The sequence below is a fragment of the Halichoeres trimaculatus genome, unplaced genomic scaffold, assembly GCF_033239565.1.
Source record: "Halichoeres trimaculatus isolate MK-OKI-2021-1 unplaced genomic scaffold, fHalTri1.1 fHalTri1_scaffold_14, whole genome shotgun sequence".
NCBI lineage: Eukaryota > Metazoa > Chordata > Actinopteri > Labriformes > Labridae > Halichoeres > Halichoeres trimaculatus.
The window spans coordinates 6953597-6971905 of record NW_027437192.1 but is presented as its reverse complement, the minus strand read 5'-3'; the positions used below and the strand labels follow the sequence as shown (position 1 = coordinate 6971905).

The 18309-nt window shown below is 38.2% G+C and overlaps 3 protein-coding genes across 3 annotated transcripts; 2 read left to right on the top strand and 1 right to left on the bottom strand.

Moving 5' to 3' along the window:
* Positions 1-848: 848 nt before the first annotated feature.
* Positions 849-7068, top strand: srsf10b (serine and arginine rich splicing factor 10b). The gene is made up of 6 exons (XM_074687119.1): positions 849-1007; positions 2884-2990; positions 3951-4052; positions 6057-6228; positions 6302-6355; positions 6460-7068. The coding sequence occupies exons 1-6, from the start codon at positions 943-945 to the stop codon at positions 6686-6688; spliced, it is 729 nt and encodes a 242-aa protein (XP_074543220.1). The 5' UTR covers positions 849-942; the 3' UTR covers positions 6689-7068.
* A 6193-nt stretch (positions 7069-13261) lies between these two features.
* Positions 13262-14755, top strand: gja9b (gap junction protein alpha 9b). The gene has a single exon (XM_074687117.1). It carries the CDS (start codon positions 13262-13264, stop codon positions 14753-14755), a length of 1494 nt encoding a protein of 497 aa, XP_074543218.1.
* Positions 14756-15490: 735 nt separating this feature from the next.
* mycbp (MYC binding protein) lies at positions 15491-17872 on the bottom strand. Its single transcript, XM_074687120.1, has 5 exons — positions 17714-17872; positions 17492-17564; positions 17349-17397; positions 15868-15997; positions 15491-15777 (listed from the first exon to the last, which is right to left on the bottom strand). Exons 1-5 carry the CDS (start codon positions 17726-17728, stop codon positions 15733-15735), a joined length of 312 nt encoding a protein of 103 aa, XP_074543221.1. The 5' UTR covers positions 17729-17872; the 3' UTR covers positions 15491-15732.
* Between the last annotated feature and the right edge of the window lie 437 nt (positions 17873-18309).

Genomic DNA, 18309 nt, shown 5'->3' with positions numbered 1-18309 from the left:
AGTAAGACACAAGTTACACACTGAAACTACAAAACTCGAAAACAACAGAAACTAAAAAACAGAAACTTAACAGTACTGGGAAAAAAAAAAAAAAAAAAAAAAAACAGGAAAAAGGGTTTTCTTCACAAATCCGAAAAAGGGAATCTAAAATTTTAACCCTTCTCTGTATGATATTAAAATTCAGCTTCCTTTTTCATATACGTACACTGACATATATGGAGTAGTGAGAGTGGCAAATTACAAAAATAAATCTGTAAAAGAAGAAAATAAATAAAACTTGGCAGAAAACTTGACAGAAGGACGCTTGGAAGTTTTCATTTTTTATTCTTTAATAGATTCTTATATAATTTATTCATTTATTAATTTTTCCTTCATTTTTTAGATTCATTTATATATATATATATATATATATATATATATATATATATATATATATATATATATATATATATATATATATATATATATATATATTTATTTATAAATATACATAAATTTATATATTCTTTCATAGATTCTTATATAATTTTTTTTATTCATTTATTTAGTTTCTTCTTTTCTAGATTTATTTTTGTAATTTGGCACTCTCACTACTCCATAGACATATCCTCTTCTTATATAATCTTTAATACCCATAATATTTAATTAAACTTTACATAGTGTATTTCTGTGAGTTTTCTTTCCATAGCAATACTGAATAGACATTTAAGGCACATTTTAAATTAATCAAGAAAATTAAAATAAATTTGGGGGAGATTTCCTGAAGCTTCATAGGTGTGGTATGTAAAGTTATGGCCGCGGGGGGCACTGTGGGTTTCTGTTACCTAATTTTGTTTGCGAGGAAGACTGAGAAGGCGCCTTCTTTATACGCATGCGCAACACATTCTTTCGCTGCAGATTTTCAGTCCTGAATATTTTCTTCTTCTGAGTGAGTTAAACTTTATGGCCAGATACATGAGGCCCCCAAATACGTCTTTGTTTGTACGGAACATCTCCGATGAGTCCAGGTGAGTCCACTTTCTGACGCATTTCATCACAGATTAGCTTATAATGCTAACTAACACATATTACGTTGGCTAGGCTAGCTGATGTAGCGCATTAGCCAAATCCAGCCTGGTTTAGTTACGTGTAAGCAGCAAAGCAGCGTGCTGTGACACATAATTTGACGTTTTTGTGAGCAGATTTGAATTTTAATCGCTTATTTTCACAAAATTGAAACTCTTAAATTGTGCGTGTTTTTAATTTGCCTTTTATTTCATTAGAAACGTTTTCTTTGTTCGCGTTGCTGCTGCTCTCCGCACGTCCTCGTGTTTATAAATAAGCTAACCTAACCTTTCCGTATAAACACTTTAGAATAACATGTTTTTTGGTTGATCCCAGAAATTAAAATTTAAATAATAATAATAATTTGAATTCAAATTTGGTCTGTGTTGGCTCAGTTCTTCTTCTTCTTTTTTTTTCTTTTTTTTTTTTTTTTTTTTTTTTTAGCTAAAATATGATCTGTGTTTAATAAAAAAATACACATTTTTTTTTTACATCTTAACGTAAGTTAATGTGTTGTAGAATTAACCAGCAGAATCACAAAGATATAGATGTAATTATTAGGAAGGTGGTTGGGCAGCGAAAAACAAGTTTATTTATAATAATAAAGATTTATACCTTTTTTTCGATGTATAATTTAAACAAAAAAGTGACTGGAAAAGGTAGGGCTGAACAATAAATCAAGAATACTTTATTAATCCCATGGAGGAAAAACTTTCTACAGGTCGACAGAAATGAAATATTCAGTAAATATCCATACTTGTTATTTCTTACATACCTGAAAATGTGAAATCAAAAGTTTAGAAAGGAAAAAGTAGTTATAGTGTTTTTGTATATGAAATAATCTTTTTAGAACCACAAAACGCATTTAAAGTAACATATAGGCCCCTGACCTGCAATAACAAAGATTTTAAAACATGATAAATTCATAGGACATTTAAAATAACTTTTTGAGCAAAATTATATGACAACACATATTAAAAATAACATATTGTTCCCATTTAACTACAAACCACCTATAGGTTTTTATTTAACTCCATGTTGACATACTTGGGCTGAGTCAGAGTATATATTTGGATACAGACCACACAGACATGTAATTAATCAGGTTTTAAAATAACCCAGCCTAGTTGGAGTGTTAATTTCCCTCTCATCCAGAAGATTAAATTCAGAGCAGAGAAAAGAAGGTCAAAAGTGTCTCTTTTCATTGCGATAACAGAGTGACTAATTCACTCCAGACATGATCAGCTTTGGATTAGTGCGATGAAAAGTTTGTCCTCAACATTTTACACAAATCTAACCTGAGTGGCACGATAATATTGCAGGTGCTCAGATTTATTGGTTGGTTTTATATTGAATTGCATGTTTTAAAGCATATTTTAGAGGCTTCCTTCACCCAAAAACACAACAAGGTTGAGAAACAGCTAGGGTTGCACTGGTGTCAGGTTTTTAAGTGTAATGTTAAATTCTGCAAAAGCTCAAACAGACTTTTCAGTGAGAGGAAGTAAAATCTTGCAACCCTCACTTTTGAAATCCTTGTAATTGCAGCCTTGTTTAACCCCTTTAATGTATCTGTTTATATCACATACAGCCCAAAATAATCGTAAAGACGAATGATTTAGCACAGAAAACCCAGTGCAACCTTAACATAGTCAAAGAGTAAGCAAAAACCACAGTATCTTTGTGAAAACGTGGGTCAGATCAGCAGGTAAGTGCCGTTGTGTTTCGGGGTGAACTGTCCCTTTAGCCCTCTCATAAGCTGCTCTCTCAGCTGTTATTTCTGGTTGATGATGTGGGTAGAGTGATGATCATATGAGTCATACTTGTATTTACGGTGTTCAGGCCTGAGGATTTGCGGCGTGAGTTTGGCCGCTATGGGCCGATAGTAGATGTCTACATCCCACTTGACTTCTATACACGTCAACCAAGAGGATTTGCATACATTCAATATCCTTTCCCAATGAGATTTTACTGTCTGTGCTCTCTCTAACCACTCATTTTTTAATTTCTTTCAGCAGAGAAGAAATGCTTTTTGTTTCTTGCTCATACTTTGATTAAATATCTAACACACATATTTCTCTGTTATTGCTTCAGAAAATGTAAAAGCATCCAGTTGTGGAAACCGGCCACAAAGAGTAACAAAGACCCGTGTAGAGTAGCTGTAAAGACAAGTCACACAGACCTGCAGGATCAGAGGGAGGGAAAAGATTGAAAAGAGAAAAGTAAAGCATGAAGAGGAAAAAGGGAACGGAGACAAAGCTTGGATATGGCGGCAAAGAATTGGGAAAAGAAAAGAGTTTTAAGAGGAAAAGGCAAAGCGGGAAAACCCCAAGTCTCTGTGGGAGTCGGTTAAAGAATGTAAAGATCAAGATGAAGTTCAAAGTCAAGCAAAAGGTAACAAGTCTGAATTATTTTGTATCCTCCAAAGACAAATCCACAATCTGACAACAAAATCAGCTTTCCCTGTGATGACGTTTTAATCTTAATCAAAGCACTTTAATCAGATATTTGTGTTTGATTTGTTGTTATATTTGTAGTCCTGATCCCCCAGACTTTTATTTCATGTGTTTGAAAAGCTTGCTTCATCTTTTATCTCTACAAAAAGTCACCTGAATGTATTGTTGTTGCTTGTTAAACTATAGTATGTATAATGTTATATTTCCTCATCTTTATGTGTTTGTTATTTGAAATCAGGCCACACAAATGTCATGAAAATGTTAAATTAATAACATTGACACATCTGACTTTAATACTCCATCTTTGAAACGATGTTTTAATGTGTTATATGAGCAAAATCTGTTTCTCATTTGCTCGCTTAAACATTTTTGGGAGAAAATATAGAGAATGATTTGAATTTGTGTGGCCTAACCAAATGTGAAAGAAACCAAACCCTTAACCAACCAGCACATTCGAGGATGTGAGAGATGCAGAAGATGCGCTTCACAGCCTGGACAGGAAGTGGGTGTGTGGCCGGCAGATTGAAATCCAGTTTGCGCAGGGCGACAGGAAGAGTAAGTGGTTTGTGTTTGTTTGTTTGTTTGTTTATAGCAATGTGTGATGATTGTCAGTTAATCATGTTGATCACATGCATCAAACCTTATTAGTTAGCATGTAAGACAGTTTTTAAATCTCTCACAAAGATTTTTAAATCTCTTACAATGAAATTTTTTAAACCATGACGTAGAATAAGGAGCATCTTAAACAAGTTTATGCTGTAAAATCCAGAGTTTATTAAGACTATTTTACAAGGATAGCGCTGTTACACACTGAGAAATATGCAGACATACACCCACACTATGTTGAATGAGTTTCAGTATGGTGTGCAGTTAGCCCAAGATTATTTTGGTTTCTTGCTGGTGTCCGGTTATCACTTGTAGCTGTTATAGAATTTGCATTTTTCAACTTATGGTAGCTCTAACTTTAAGCTGTAACTCAAACTCAGCGATATCTTCTTCCTTTTGAGCCACCTCAGTAGGGATGGGTACCTTTCACATTTTCAAGTGAAAGTTTCGGTACTTTTTTGTGTTAATGTGTAAAAAATATCAATTTGTTTAATAATGAAATATTAAAAAAAATCAATTTAACAAATTAATTCTTTAAAATATAACCTTGCAATGCTGTGTTCATGTCCAGCATGGAAAATCACCTACTCTTCCACTTCCTCACAGTCACAAGGATGCATTTAGGTACCTAAACATGGTACCTTTTGGTTTTACATGAATCGATACCCGGTACTTTTGACAGAATTCGGTGGGTACCTATAAAAGTACCTAATTCGTGACCCATCCCTACACCTGAGGCATTTTCCTCTTTACACGACAAATAATTTAAGGGTTCAAGGTTTTTTATTTGCCATTTGTACATGGACCGACAGTCCAGACACATTGGAAATCTTGTACAAGACTCTCTCAGATTCAAAGGATATAAAGATTTAAATAGGGAATATAAAAAATTAAAAATAGAGAATATGAAACAATTTGAATAAAGAATATACAAAAAAACACTAGAGTACCAAAAAAACCACTGTAAACAGAGTAGAAAGAGGTTATATAGAGAGTATTGCACTTATAGGAGGGATATGTACCTCACGGTCAGACTATTCCACTCAAAAAAAGTTTTCACCGACAAGGTATTTCACATTTCCAGTGGATTTGATAATAATACTGTCAAATGACTAACAGATATGGATTACATTGGGAGTATATACATCTGTTAACATTTCCCTTTACCCCTCGTTGTAAACAAGGCAACGACGACACATAGATGAATGCATATTGATTGTGGAGAGTTCAGCTGCAGTTTGTGCTCCCTGTGTATGTTTACCACCAGTGAATCTATCGACTGTCTGCAGAAACGTCCTGATTCATCACTGTTCAGCTGCTGACACTGTCACATCTCAGAGAGTTGAAGTGGTTCAATTAGAAGACAAGATTTCAGAGGCGAACCAACAGTTAAGAAGTAAAAGATGTCATAAAACATGAAAGTTGAATAAAATGGACAAGGGAAAAATGTGCAGAAGAAGAAATTTAGATTAACAAACATGAACTTAAATCTTGTGATCAGAAGAGTAGGAAGTAAAATTTACTTCTACATCTGTAAACTGCTTTAAATGCCCCTGCCCTTGTTTTTTTTCATGTTTTAAAGTGGTATGGCTTTGATCGTCTAAAGTAAAGTTTGAAAACACTAACTGTAAAATCGTAGACGAAGAGAACAGGCTACATCATTTTGCAAAGTAATGCACATAAATGAAAACAAAAATACTCTTGCCGTAATGTCTGGTATAGAGGAGCATTTTCAATTTACTGTTCAACCCGTTTAGTTAGAATACTACAGCTGTGCGTTTATTCCTTTAAGAGTGGATGTGACGAAGAGCCAGCCGTTGAAAGAAATAAAAATGGACACAAATGTTAGTTATTTGAGTTTTATTCAATATGATTGGCATCTGTTTGAATGTGTTGTACTTCCTGTTTTAAATTCTAGATTTTTTTTTCCTTATGATTTTTACTTCCTCTCAGCTCCAAACCAGATGAAGTCAAAGGAGCGGCGTTCCCCGGGCAGATCCTCTCGATACGACGACTATGACCGAGACAGCCGGCGCAGACGCTCACGCAGCCGCAGCTACGACCGATACAGATCGCGCAGCCCGTCTTACGATCGCCACCGCAGGAGATCTGAGAGTCCACGAGAGTGAGTTTGACTTTCATAAATGTTTGATATATTCTTTTCTTTGAATGGTAAATAACGTCTTTTCTTTTTCCAGGTCTCGCGGACGAGCATATAGAAGAGGAAGAAGCAGGAGCCGAGAGGACGACCGGTATAACTCCTCAACCTTTGATAAAGTCTCACCTGTAGCAGGCTACAGATAAGAACTCGTCCTGAGTGTCTGATTGATTTAACATCCCCCATCCACGTCCACAGGTACAGACAAAGGCCTCGCAGAGAGTCCAGAGGCAGATCTCGCTCCCGTTCCAAGTCAGCCTCTCCGCGAGAAAACGTCAACCCACCATCAACCTCCCATTACCCAGAAGAAGAAGTGCATCAGACTCACTCCCCGTCCCGCTCCAGATCCCGCTCGGCATCCAGATCCCGCTCCCATTCGCGCTCTAGGTCACGATCCTGGGCTGGGCGCAAATCAGGAGGTCGCTAAAATAAAAGATCTTCCCCAGTTCAGTCGTATGTCAGCTGGACCCTGAGATGGTCTCTTCTTTTTGTTTGATATGAATGTAACGTCCACTGAACCGTCTGGAGAAAGCTCGTTTCGTTCTGCAGCTCCATTTTAAGAGTGATGATGGTCCCGTGCTTGGTTTTATAACGTTGGTTTGGTGAGATTCCCCTGCTAAGAATAAGAAACGCTCCACTTCTATGTTCGGTGGTAAACAGCCAGGAGGTTTTTGTTTATTTTAAATTAAGGTTACTGATGATTTTTTGTTTGTTTCTTGATAATTTCAAGCCCTATGCACCTATTTTTCCAGGAAAGCAGGAAAAACATTCAGTATTTCAAAAGAAATCAATCACATTGAACCAAACCAGCATTTCTGTGTCTTGTACCTCTGCTAAAACGTACATCGTACTTTCTACTGCAGTGCTTTTTTTCAGCAGATCTGTTTTTTTCTTTTCTTCCTCTAGTTGTAGGTTATTTATTCCTGCTATTCTTTTCTTTCAAGATCTGAAAACGTGTTTTTAAAACCTTCCCAAAATGGAGTTTCAGAGTTGCAGGCTGACATGTGATCTGCTTTACCTCAAAACAACAATTTCATCCAGAAATAAAGTCAGATGATCTAGAAAACTAGCAGTAGTTTTAAGTATGCAAGCTTGAGGCTGTATAACTCACAGAAATGTAGAGAAGGTGCTTAAAAGCGTTCAGTGTTTGTCCTCCAGTGACTTTAACCACAAACTGTATCAAGATGTTTGTTAACCTGTTTTCTTTTCGTGGTGTTTTCTCTAAAGTTTTTTTTTTTAATTTTTGGACAAAGTCTCCTAAATTTTCTGTTCAGAGAAGCGGAGAAGTTTCTTATCGGTGTTTACGACTGTGTTTGATGGTTTCCTGACATGAATCTTGTCACTGCATGTTTTATTCTCTTTGATCTTTAGTAGGAAGAAACTGTTATTTTGAGTAATAAATGGTTAACATTCAGTAAAATGGAATCTGCATGTGACTTTTATTTTATGCATCTTGGCAGGTGAAGGTTTAGGGAAGAGCTGCAACATTTAAAGCTCCTGTGAGGAGTTTTTAGCTGGTGGTGAAAAAGTGAAATGAAGATTGAGCTGTCTTTAAGAACAACTGAAGCAAACAGGGTCATCCTTTTTAAAACTAGAAAAGCTTTTAGAGCAGACATCCATCAAGCATATTGTGATTGTCACCAACTTTAGTCCTACTTTAATGTTATACTCCCTTTCAGCAGACTGTCTGCTACAATTTGGTGTTAGTTGCAGGTTTGTACGATAATTTTTTACCTGACAGTGTTGAAAATTATGATGACCCAGTACATATTTCACATTCAGGATCTTAGTATCCAGAATATTGGCAGGATCTGGATCGTACTTTAACATCAGTCAGAAATTATGGTGACCTTGTCTTGTATTGTTTTGCAAAGCAATCCGACCATTTATTATGGAGTTATGTACACATATGGTGAAAACAGCCCTATCTCACAATGATAAAGAATCCTTTACAAAAACCCTGGATTCAGACGGTGATCAGCTTCAAAATTTAATCACTTCTTTCTTATCCTATTTTGAACATTTCCTGAAAATTTCATCAAGATCCGCTCTTTAGTTTTTTAGTTATGTTGTTTAAAAACAGACTCCCCAAAACATAACCTCCTTGGTGGAGGTAACTATATATGTTTATTTTATTACTTTAATTACATACAATCAGAAAAGATCAGCACCTGTGAGTTTTAAATGAGTCATCTTGAAATTATATCACCTTTATATGTTTGAGTCCATGATTTAAAATGAGATTATCAGTACCGAAATCTGCAATTTCTGAATGATATTTCTCAGGAGAGTATCGTAGAAAGTCCCTGGAAGTGAAGGGGGGATCTGTCCTTTTTCTCTGCTGAAAAGGACTTATTGGATTTATTTAGTAGTAATGGTGGATGCTGGAGCTGGACTGTCAAAAAGAAAAATGACGTCCCACTTGCAGCAGTTATTCTGCAGTGGTCTGTTCAAACCAGACTGACTGTAGACTGTATAAAATATGGAGGTTACCTCCGCAACGTCACCTGTCTGTTCCTGAAACCGTGAAACGACGCCAATTCGCCGACGCAGCCACATTAGTTAAGACGCCAACTGCGAGTTACTTTTCGAACGGCTACAGCGCAGTCGTCAGTCACGTGACCGGAGTCGCGTCTCTGATTGGACAATCAAATGATCCTAATAACTTCTAACCGCTGAGACCCACCGTACTGTGTGTACTGATAGTTAAATCAGAGTTTAAGACCCAAGCCGTTTTTTGAACCAGGCTGTACATTTGCTGACCTAAAGTCTGTTTTTATGTCAGGGTGTGTAAGTGGCAGCAACTTTTAGCACTTCCGCACTGGCTTTATTTTTACCAACCCGGATGTTGCCCCTTGGTTCAAACAGTCTATGGTTCAAACTTGAGGGTCTATCAATAAAATGAAGAGTGAGGTTTCGCACAGTCTATGGGTTACCTTACCCCTGCTTGGTGAGGTTGGAGTTGGTAGATGAGCCCTGGGAGGATCTTCTGGACACGTAGCTACAAACTGAGTTTGCAAAGTTTGATTCTTGGAACAATAGCGCCGTGTAACTACAAATAAATACTTTATTAAAGAAAAGTAGTGTTAAAAATAAGATGTACTTTCTGTTTGAAAAGTAACAAATTACATTTACTCATGTTACTGTAATTGAGTAGTTTTTCTTGTTTACGTAATACTCTAAAGTAGTTTTTCAAATCTGTACTTTTACTGTTTAGTAATTTAATTTGCTACATTTTAAAAATATCAGTTACTGAGTCAAAAAACAAAGGCTAAATTGGAAAAAACAAACACACACATTGCATAAGAGACAGCTGCTGTGTCCACCACAAATAAACACCACAGAAGAAGAATTATAAAAAATGGAGTTAATGATGCGCAGAACAACAGCCTGGTGCTAATTCACAGGAAAGATGTAGACAAAGAACACAGACAACAGTGGTGTAGACCAAACTGGAAGCAAAACAATCATTCTCCAACAGAAAATAAAGTAAACTTCTGGCCACATTTGAGGGAACACTTTGGCTTCAGGTGCAAGAAAGGAAACAGTTTCATTATGCACTGTAAGCTGTGTTTGCCCAGAGTGACCGAGGTGGCTTGTAAAAACTCTACATCAAACTAGCACAAACACGTAGAGATACCATAAATCTTAATATTTCTGCTATTGCAATGGGAGTTAACTAGGTTTCGTAGTTTATTATGACAAGGTAAGGCAAAGGTGTTCTTCAGCAGGTAATAGGGGAATACTCTGTCATGTTGACATGTTTCATGTTGTTTATACAGTTTATTTGTGAAGATTTCCCTTAACAACTTTGAAATTAAACTCATTGTGTCTTTGTTGCACTCCAAGGAGAGACCTGTTGTTAGAATAAAAGTAACTAAGTAACTTTTTCATAAAGTACATTTTAAACCAGCTACTTTTTACTTTTTCTTTGAGTACACTTTTTAATGGATAATTTTACTTCTACTTGAGTAAAATTTCATCAAAGTAACGGTAATTGTACTTGAGTAATTTTTTCAGTACTCTTTGCACCTCTGCTTGCTCCCTTGGTAAGAGCCACATGCTTACAACAGCAGATCATAGTGCAGTCAGGTCAAATTGTTTCAAAGCAGAAGGAAAGTGAGCTTCAAGCCCGGCTGACTGAGACTCACTCCTGTCCAATAAGAGTTAAAGTATTAATTAAAGTGAACCTGAATGAAACCAGCTCAGTTATTGTCCAGCCACGCTCATTGATTTGCCTTTAATGGATCAGCATCAGAGAGGAACAGCTTAAATTAAACCCACAGAGAAACACAACCATGTGTGAAATCGGACATGCCCCATTGATCCCAGTATTGGTGGGGAGAGATTGATTAAACCAGTGCTGTGGCAGCAAGAGGTGATGGTCAGTTTTCTGTCAGGAGAGGCTGGTTTGAGGCTGCAGTGGTCAGAGTGTAAACAAAAACAATCCAAGGAAGGAAAACTTAAAGACTCACAAGAGCACATGATGCAACAGTTTGCCGGATGTCTAGTCATGGTGTTGATTAGACTCTCATTTCTCCAGGTCTCAATCCAATCAAACATTAACAGATGTCTGAAAAAGAAGTCTGATTTATGGAAGTCCCACCTCATGACTTACAGAAATTTAAAGATCTATTCCAACATTTTGGTTCCAGATACAGGAACTCACCGTCACCCTCATCCACACACTTGGATGAGATACGTCACATGCATTAAAGATGCTTCTGCTGAAAGTAAATGTAAATAAAATCAGTTCATCAGCTCAGGATGTGTTATCCAATCAGGTTATCGATTCACTGCAGATGCAGTTAATGGTATATAGTTTCCTTCGCCACCACTCACGCCTCTCAAACGTTGGGTTAACCCACTGCACGGCTTCTGACCTTTTGACCATTTTGTGAATTCAAAGGATCAAACAAGTTCAGGGTCCTCTGAGTTCAACCACAAGCAGGCATCCAGTGATTGAATATTTCGCAGCACATCTCACCCCTGACCAGTGGCAGGGAGCTGGCAGAGAGTCCATCACGATGCTGCGAGGGAAATGGCAACAGAGCACGGCAACAGCATCGATTGTTCTCTCTCTGGTCACAGCTTGTGAACAAGTGAAGCCAGCAGGGTTCATTTATTTATGTCCCGTTTTCACCAACAGTGTGGACTAAAACCTCTCACCGTGTGAACTTTTCCTTCTTCTAAAGGCATCAGGAGCAGAAAGAAAAGACCAAGAATGGGTTTAATGTGTGATTGTGCATAGCAGCTTCAGCAGCAGCAGCAGCAGCAGCAGAAGGCCTTTAATGTGCAGTTCTACATCCGAGATGAAAGGTAAGACAACTTTCTTCAGGTTAACATGATAGTTTTAAAAATGTGGGGAAATTTACCAGCAAAATATCTCTTTATGAGCTGTTTTTTTGTCCTTATGTGTTGGAAAACACTGAGTGAGAATTATTTCTTCTTCTAAAAAAATAACTGTTCGAAATCTGGTGTTAATCACGACATCTATCAAGTTTTTTAATATGTTTAAGAGTTTCTGTTTAAGATGTTATGCTTAATACTAGGTGGTAAGGTTAGATCACAACTCCCTATACAACAGACACAGTTAGGGCAGCATTTAGTGGTTAGATGTCAAAAGAGGTAAAAAAATAAAAAAAAGCCTCGCACTAAATGGTTAAAATATTGTTCCAAGCAGCTACAGAAACAAAACCCAGCTAATTCTGTTCAACGGCTCTCTAAACTACTTGTGGACTGTGGCTACTTAGGCTACTTGTATAAAGCTGAAGCTCTGTTTAACCTGCAGAAACTCAACAACTCTTACAGCTGACGTCTTTAAATGAACAGATTTATCATGATGTGAAAATGTTCAGAAAACACATTAAGAGGACACAAGGCAAAATTTTATTTATGAAATGGTTAAATAAGAATAGTTCGGAATGCAGGATGAGAAATATTTGGGGCTAAAAATGTTGTTTTCAGGTAAAAATAGTCATATAAACAATATCAGGATCCTGATCCTGCCATAAAAACATCCTGACATATTTTCCCCATATCGCCCCCTAATGGAGAACATGTTCCTTGGTCAGAAGCAGAGTTTGCTGATATTTACACAGCATGTAACACTGCAGGAAACTGACCACTGATCATCTGGTATTAGGTAGTGCTAGGACGATATGCTGTTCTATTATGATTTTTGGGGTGCCGATTCAATTTAAATTGCGATTCTTTAAAATATTTACGCTTTTTGAGATTTTAAGTTTGTTTTTTGTCTCCAGACCATCGGAAAACATTAAATGGTGATGATAGTGTCTACAGACTATATCAGGAGCCATATTTCCCTTAAAAGGCACATCATGAGTCAGAGAGAAAAGTTTTGCCCTCTGCTGGAGAAAAGTGGTATTTTTTTCCAGTCCAGTTTATAAACAAAGTCTGAAATTAAGAATTTAAATAAAAAAAAAAAAACAATTTTTGACAAAGAATCCTGATGTATCATTTTTCTTTTTTTTCCCCACCCCTAGTATTAAGAGACACCTAAGGAACAAGAGACGTCAGAAATCACTTTAAGAAATAGTTTTCAAACAAATTATTCATATGTTACTCTCACTGTTATTTAATATGTCAGTGAGAGCTGCTGCACCTTTGTAATTCTCACAAAATCAAATGTGGCCCCCTTTGAAAAAAGTTTTGTCACCCTTGATTTAAAGTGTCTTCTCCTTTGCCTTGTATGTCCAACAAGCGGAATCATTGAAGGTAAATCTGATGTGCCGCTGGTAATATCGAAGCTAGCTTTACTTTCTCATATAAGCTTCTTCTGAGCCAAGATGTTTTGTGCTGCTCAAGGATAACTTTCCTAGCTAAATGACTTTATCAAAGTGGATTTGTTATGGAGTTGGTTTGGTAAACACTGTTTTCTGTCTTCAAGTCGTATGATGTTGACTTGTTTATAAAAATACCAAACACAGGCAGAATTATCCTCACTTCTCCTCATTTCTCACAGACCTTCTGAAGTAAAATGGGAGACTGGAACTTCCTTGGAGGGATCTTGGAGGAGGTGCATATCCACTCCACCATGGTGGGGAAGATCTGGCTCACCATCCTGTTCATATTCAGGATGTTGGTGCTGGGTGTCGCAGCAGAGGACGTCTGGAACGACGAGCAGTCCGACTTTGTCTGCAACACGGACCAGCCTGGTTGCCGTAACGTCTGCTACGACCAGGCTTTCCCCATCTCCCTCATCCGCTACTGGGTCCTGCAGGTGATCTTTGTCTCCTCCCCCTCCTTGGTGTACATGGGGCACGCCATCTACCAGCTGCGAGCTCTGGAGAAGGAGCGACACTGCAAGAAGGTGGCTCTCCGTCGGGAGCTGGAGGCCGTTGATGCTGAGCTGGTGGAAGCTCGGAGGAGGATCGAGAAGGAGATCAGGCAGCTGGAGCAGGGGAGGCTCAACAAAGCTCCACTCAGGGGATCTCTGTTGTGTACTTACGTGGCCCACATTGTGACCCGCTCTGTGGTGGAGGTCAGCTTCATGATGGGTCAGTATGTGCTCTATGGACACCGTCTGAGTCCTCTGTACAAGTGCGAGAGGGAGCCCTGCCCCAATGTGGTGGACTGCTTCGTTTCCAGGCCCACAGAGAAAACTGTTTTCATGTTGTTCATGCAAGCGATCGCCTGCATTTCCCTCTTCCTCAGCCTCCTGGAGATGATGCACCTGGGATTCAAGAAGCTCAAGAAGGGCATCCTGGACTTCTACCCTCACCTGAAGGATGATCTTGATGATTTATACGTCAACAAGTCCAAAAAGAACTCAGTCGTGCATCAAGTTGGTGTTGGCACAACTGTGAGTCGCAAGACCACGATCCCCACAGCTCCATGTGGATACACGTTACTGCTGGAGAAGCAAGGCAATGGGCCAAACTACCCTCTCCTCAACGCGTCCTCTGCATTCGTCCCAATACAAGGAGACCCTGCACAACCAGAGAGCCACAAGGACATCAAGAAGGGTGTGCCAAGCCCCACAGAGCACAACAGCAACTCAAACAACACCAGCAGTGACACATGTTCTCCTCCTGCAGACAAACATGACGAACCAGAGGAACAGTCCCAACATGAGGACATGGACTGTGGGAGCTCTGAGTATCCCTCCCTCCCTGTGGCTGACACCTCCTCCTGTGCAGCTGGATTCCCCAGGAAGTCACGAAAGGTCAGTCCACCGTGGAACCACTCCACGTTGTTGGAGGGGAACGGCTCAGACAGCGGGGATTCATACCGCGGGAGGGACAGTATGAAGCTTCGGAGCAGCTGTGTGGGCCCCCGAGCGAGGGTGCTCTCTAAATCAGACATTAAGCGGCCCAGCAGGTCTCAGAGCCCGGACTCTGCCGGGGAGATGAGCTCTGTGTCTCGACACAGCCGGGAGAGCAACAGCCCCACAACCTCCTCCCCAAATCGCAGGGTGTCAGCAGGGAGCAGCACCGGCAGTAGACGAGCCCCAACTGACCTGCAGATATAGACCAAAGACTGTCTGCTGACAGGAACTCTCTCTGAGCTTTGTTTGGTCACACATTTAGGAAATAATCCCACATGCCTTTGTGACTGACTGCAATAAGTGTTATACGCAAAAAAAACTAAAGAGCAGCTTTCTAGCTTTTACTGTGTTGACCCGAATATAAGACAAGTTTTTTACGTTAAAAAAAATGGCAAAAGTGGGGTGTGCTTGTAATTGAGGTCGTCCTATATTAGGGTCAATACGGTACTTTTTAATTGAACTAGTTCAGACCACAGTAGACTGCTTTCTTTCCTTTAATTTCCAGGTCTGATGAGCTCTAAATGATTTTGATGTTCGAGGAAGCTCTGATAAAATGATTAAAGAGGAATGGAAAGCACTCACTAATCTATAATGTTGTTTTAGGTCATGTAGCGCTGTTACACAACCAGATATTTTCACATACAGCCCCACAGTCTGAATTCACTCACCACTATGTTCAAACAAACCACATTTAGCAACATAAATCATGAAATACTGGAAACAAGAATGAATGTTAAATATCTTTGTGTTAAAAAACTTTTACTTAAATTGTATTTTTATGAGATTTTCATTTTCATCAGGCACATGAGCGACCTCTGAGTTTATTGTTTTTGTATCGAATAGACATTTTTTTTTTACCAAAAGCTCACTAAAAATATCAGTTTTAATGTCTTAAACCCACCTTGTAATTATTTTATAAATGCACTTGTTTCAGATAAGCATGTAAACTATTTGTTGTTTCATTTTAAAGTGTCTATGTAGAAGATCATGAAGACTTAATCCAAAACTTAAAAAAACATTTTTTTATTTCTGACTAAGCAAAAATTGTTCTTTTCTGTCATATAACAAAAAATGCAGTTATTCGGGTTTCAATGAACTGCCCCTTTCTGTAATAAACATAAAAATCTTCTTTAAAAGTGTTTTTTTTGCACCTACATAATGAAAGATAAAACTCCTTATTTCTACTCTGCAGCTCCCCCCTCAGGTGGTGGTTCATATTGCATCAGCTGCAAAGAGATTACAGAAGACGGGTCAGAGGATACAGAAATGAGACTCAAACACTGCAGCTCTGGACACAAACATAAGGAGCTTCTCACCCTGTTCCTCAGCTCTTTGTTCTCCTCCATGAGCAGGTTGTATTTCTGTTGTAGATCAGCCAGTTCCATGCGCAGAGACTCTGTGTCTTCTTGCTCAACACCAGACGCTCCGAGGTGAAGCTTAAGGAAACTGTGGCGGTGGTTAAGGTCAGAACTTCATCATTTGGTCTCAGACTGACCCTCCTTGGTTGATGAAAATATCTCAAGAAAAAACATACATATGCCCAAAAGCCAGATACTCTATACAACTACAACTCCTGAACCTGTAAATTCATCTGGAATAATATCTATTAAAAAATACAGAATTTTAGCCTGAATAAAACCTTAAATAAATACCCACGTTTACAAAGAAAGTAGTTAAAAATGGCACAATCCATTTTTGTTGTCTTTGTTTGGGTGTCTGTGACAGTTGGTGTGGATCTAAAGTCCAAAATACAACCTGAGTTTTCAAATTAGCAAACACTGAGCTCTAATTTGGTGTACAAATTATTGTTTAAATTATAAAAAGAATATAAATACATCTCAGTTAACCAGTATTTGGAGATGATATTTACCTACACTAAAAGTGAAAATACTGGTGTCACAATTTTGAAAAAAAATCTAAACTCCAGCACTTCACTGTGTTTAAATATCTTTAAGCTACGTTTATTGAACAGCTCCCAGGCTCAGCAGCATGTCTTATAAAGTTAAATGAAAACTTAAAATAAGTAAATCAATGAATAAAGAATTTTTTTTTTAAATAGCTGTGCGTGTATCAAACTAGATAATGGGTGACTGTGGATGGGGCAATGCTAGAGACAGTAGTGACTGCAGACAGAGAAGTGTGGCTGTACCAAAGCCAAAAAAATAACCGTTTCAGAATGGTTTCTTATTAGTTGTAGTAACAAAAAAAGGCAGATGCCAATATTCCTCATAATGCCCAATATCGGTGCCGATTATTGGCCTGGACGGTCATCGGTCTGGCCCTTTTCTTTTTTTTTTTTCTTTTTGTTATAATGTGACAATCAAGATGTCGGGGATACCAGAGTGTGATCAGCTAAGACCTGAGAAATCAAGAAAAGAAAAAAGTTGGTTGGGTTATCTCACAGTGGACTTCATTCACACCTCAGTGCCCTTCTTATCCCAAAAGCTAGCCTGCACATTCCCAAACACTACCAAAGGGGAAACAAGGAGCTCTGCAGTGTTATTTACAGGCTGATATGCCTCTAAGTGATAGCATGCAACTCAATAAGAAGTCTTATCTCCAGACAATTTAACAGACAGGATGTGATAAATTAGTGCCCTCTTAGGAAATGTGGGGCAACTTGTTATCAAATTCACAGGTTTAGGTGTTGCAGAAAACTGGCTTTAAGTGACAAAGGTTCTTTCCCACATCAAGGGGCAACAGGTCTAAGTTGCATTAAGACATTGTTGATAACAACTTAACTCTTCATTTAAAGTTTATTCCAAAAGTAATCTATAAAACTGTTGAAAAAGGATACTCCACTGCATTATTGGGTTTATCATTCTCTTCATAAAGTGCAACCAAAACTGTAAGAGAGAAGCAGATTGGTGGTGAAGTAACAAGCAGGAACCACATTCAGATGTTGATGCATGCAGGCACACCTGATTAATAACGTCTTACCGCTTGTTATAGTATCAAGAACTCCAGTCTTTTCTAGATATCTTCTAAATTGTTCTCGTTTGGATTCTGGTGCCTGAAATCACACATGGGAATGAATTCTGTTAGCTCAGCCTGTACTTCTGGGACATTACTACAGTGCTAGCTAACTGGTTAGCCGCTGCATCGTGTAAAAAGACACAGTGTGGTACAAAACTATTTCTGAGAATGGGGCTCGATACTTACTCTGTAATGGGCCATGACCGCGATGTTAACTTTGCAAGATCGGCTAGAAAGTTGGGGCAAACTGAGTAATGAAGCAGGCTATGACGAGCTCCTGATAGCTTGGATGAATGTGTACTTCAGTCGACAACTCATGAGGGGGCACATTCGTTGCCATGACGACACGACCAACCGTTACTATGCGGAAGACGATTTATTAGCGTTAAGCTTTTATCTAAAATAATCGAAGAAAGAACTGCAGAAGGAAGTATTCACAGTGGAAATTTTCCATGAATGAACATGTGTTAATTGAGAATTGATAATGCTGTAAAGAAAAAAAAAAAAAAAAAATCCATGTCATTATTTCCGCTAAATTATTTATCTATTTTTTTTTTTGTATCTTTTTTTGAACATGTTTGTCCATGGAAGGCTGTTTGTGTCAGGTAAAATTTAAGAAAAGAAAAAAACAGGAAACTTGCCCCTCATTAAAAATATATATTGACTGGATTCATTATCCATAGCTGAAACTAGCTCCCGAATTTACCCACCAAACCATTTATTAAGATAAATATACATATATTTGCCCAAAATATCGCTTAATGTTGAAATACGTCCAAAAA

Bases quoted from the DNA above. Each gene is read 5' to 3' on its own strand.
- srsf10b (XM_074687119.1), top strand. From the start codon at position 943: ATGGCCAGATACATGAGGCCCCCAAATACGTCTTTGTTTGTACGGAAC. The intron at 1,008-2,883 runs GTGAGTCCACTT...TACGGTGTTCAG, and splicing joins AACATCTCCGATGAGTCCAG to GCCTGAGGATTTGCGGCGTG. The intron at 4,053-6,056 runs GTAAGTGGTTTG...ACTTCCTCTCAG, and splicing joins TGCGCAGGGCGACAGGAAGA to CTCCAAACCAGATGAAGTCA.
- gja9b (XM_074687117.1), top strand. From the start codon at position 13,262: ATGGGAGACTGGAACTTCCTTGGAGGGATCTTGGAGGAGGTGCATATC.
- mycbp (XM_074687120.1), bottom strand. The intron at 15,998-17,348 runs GTATCCTTTTTC...CCACCGCCACAG, and splicing joins AAACCCAATAATGCAGTGGA to TTTCCTTAAGCTTCACCTCG. The intron at 15,778-15,867 runs GTGAGAAGCTCC...ATCTCTTTGCAG, and splicing joins ACAAAGAGCTGAGGAACAGG to CTGATGCAATATGAACCACC.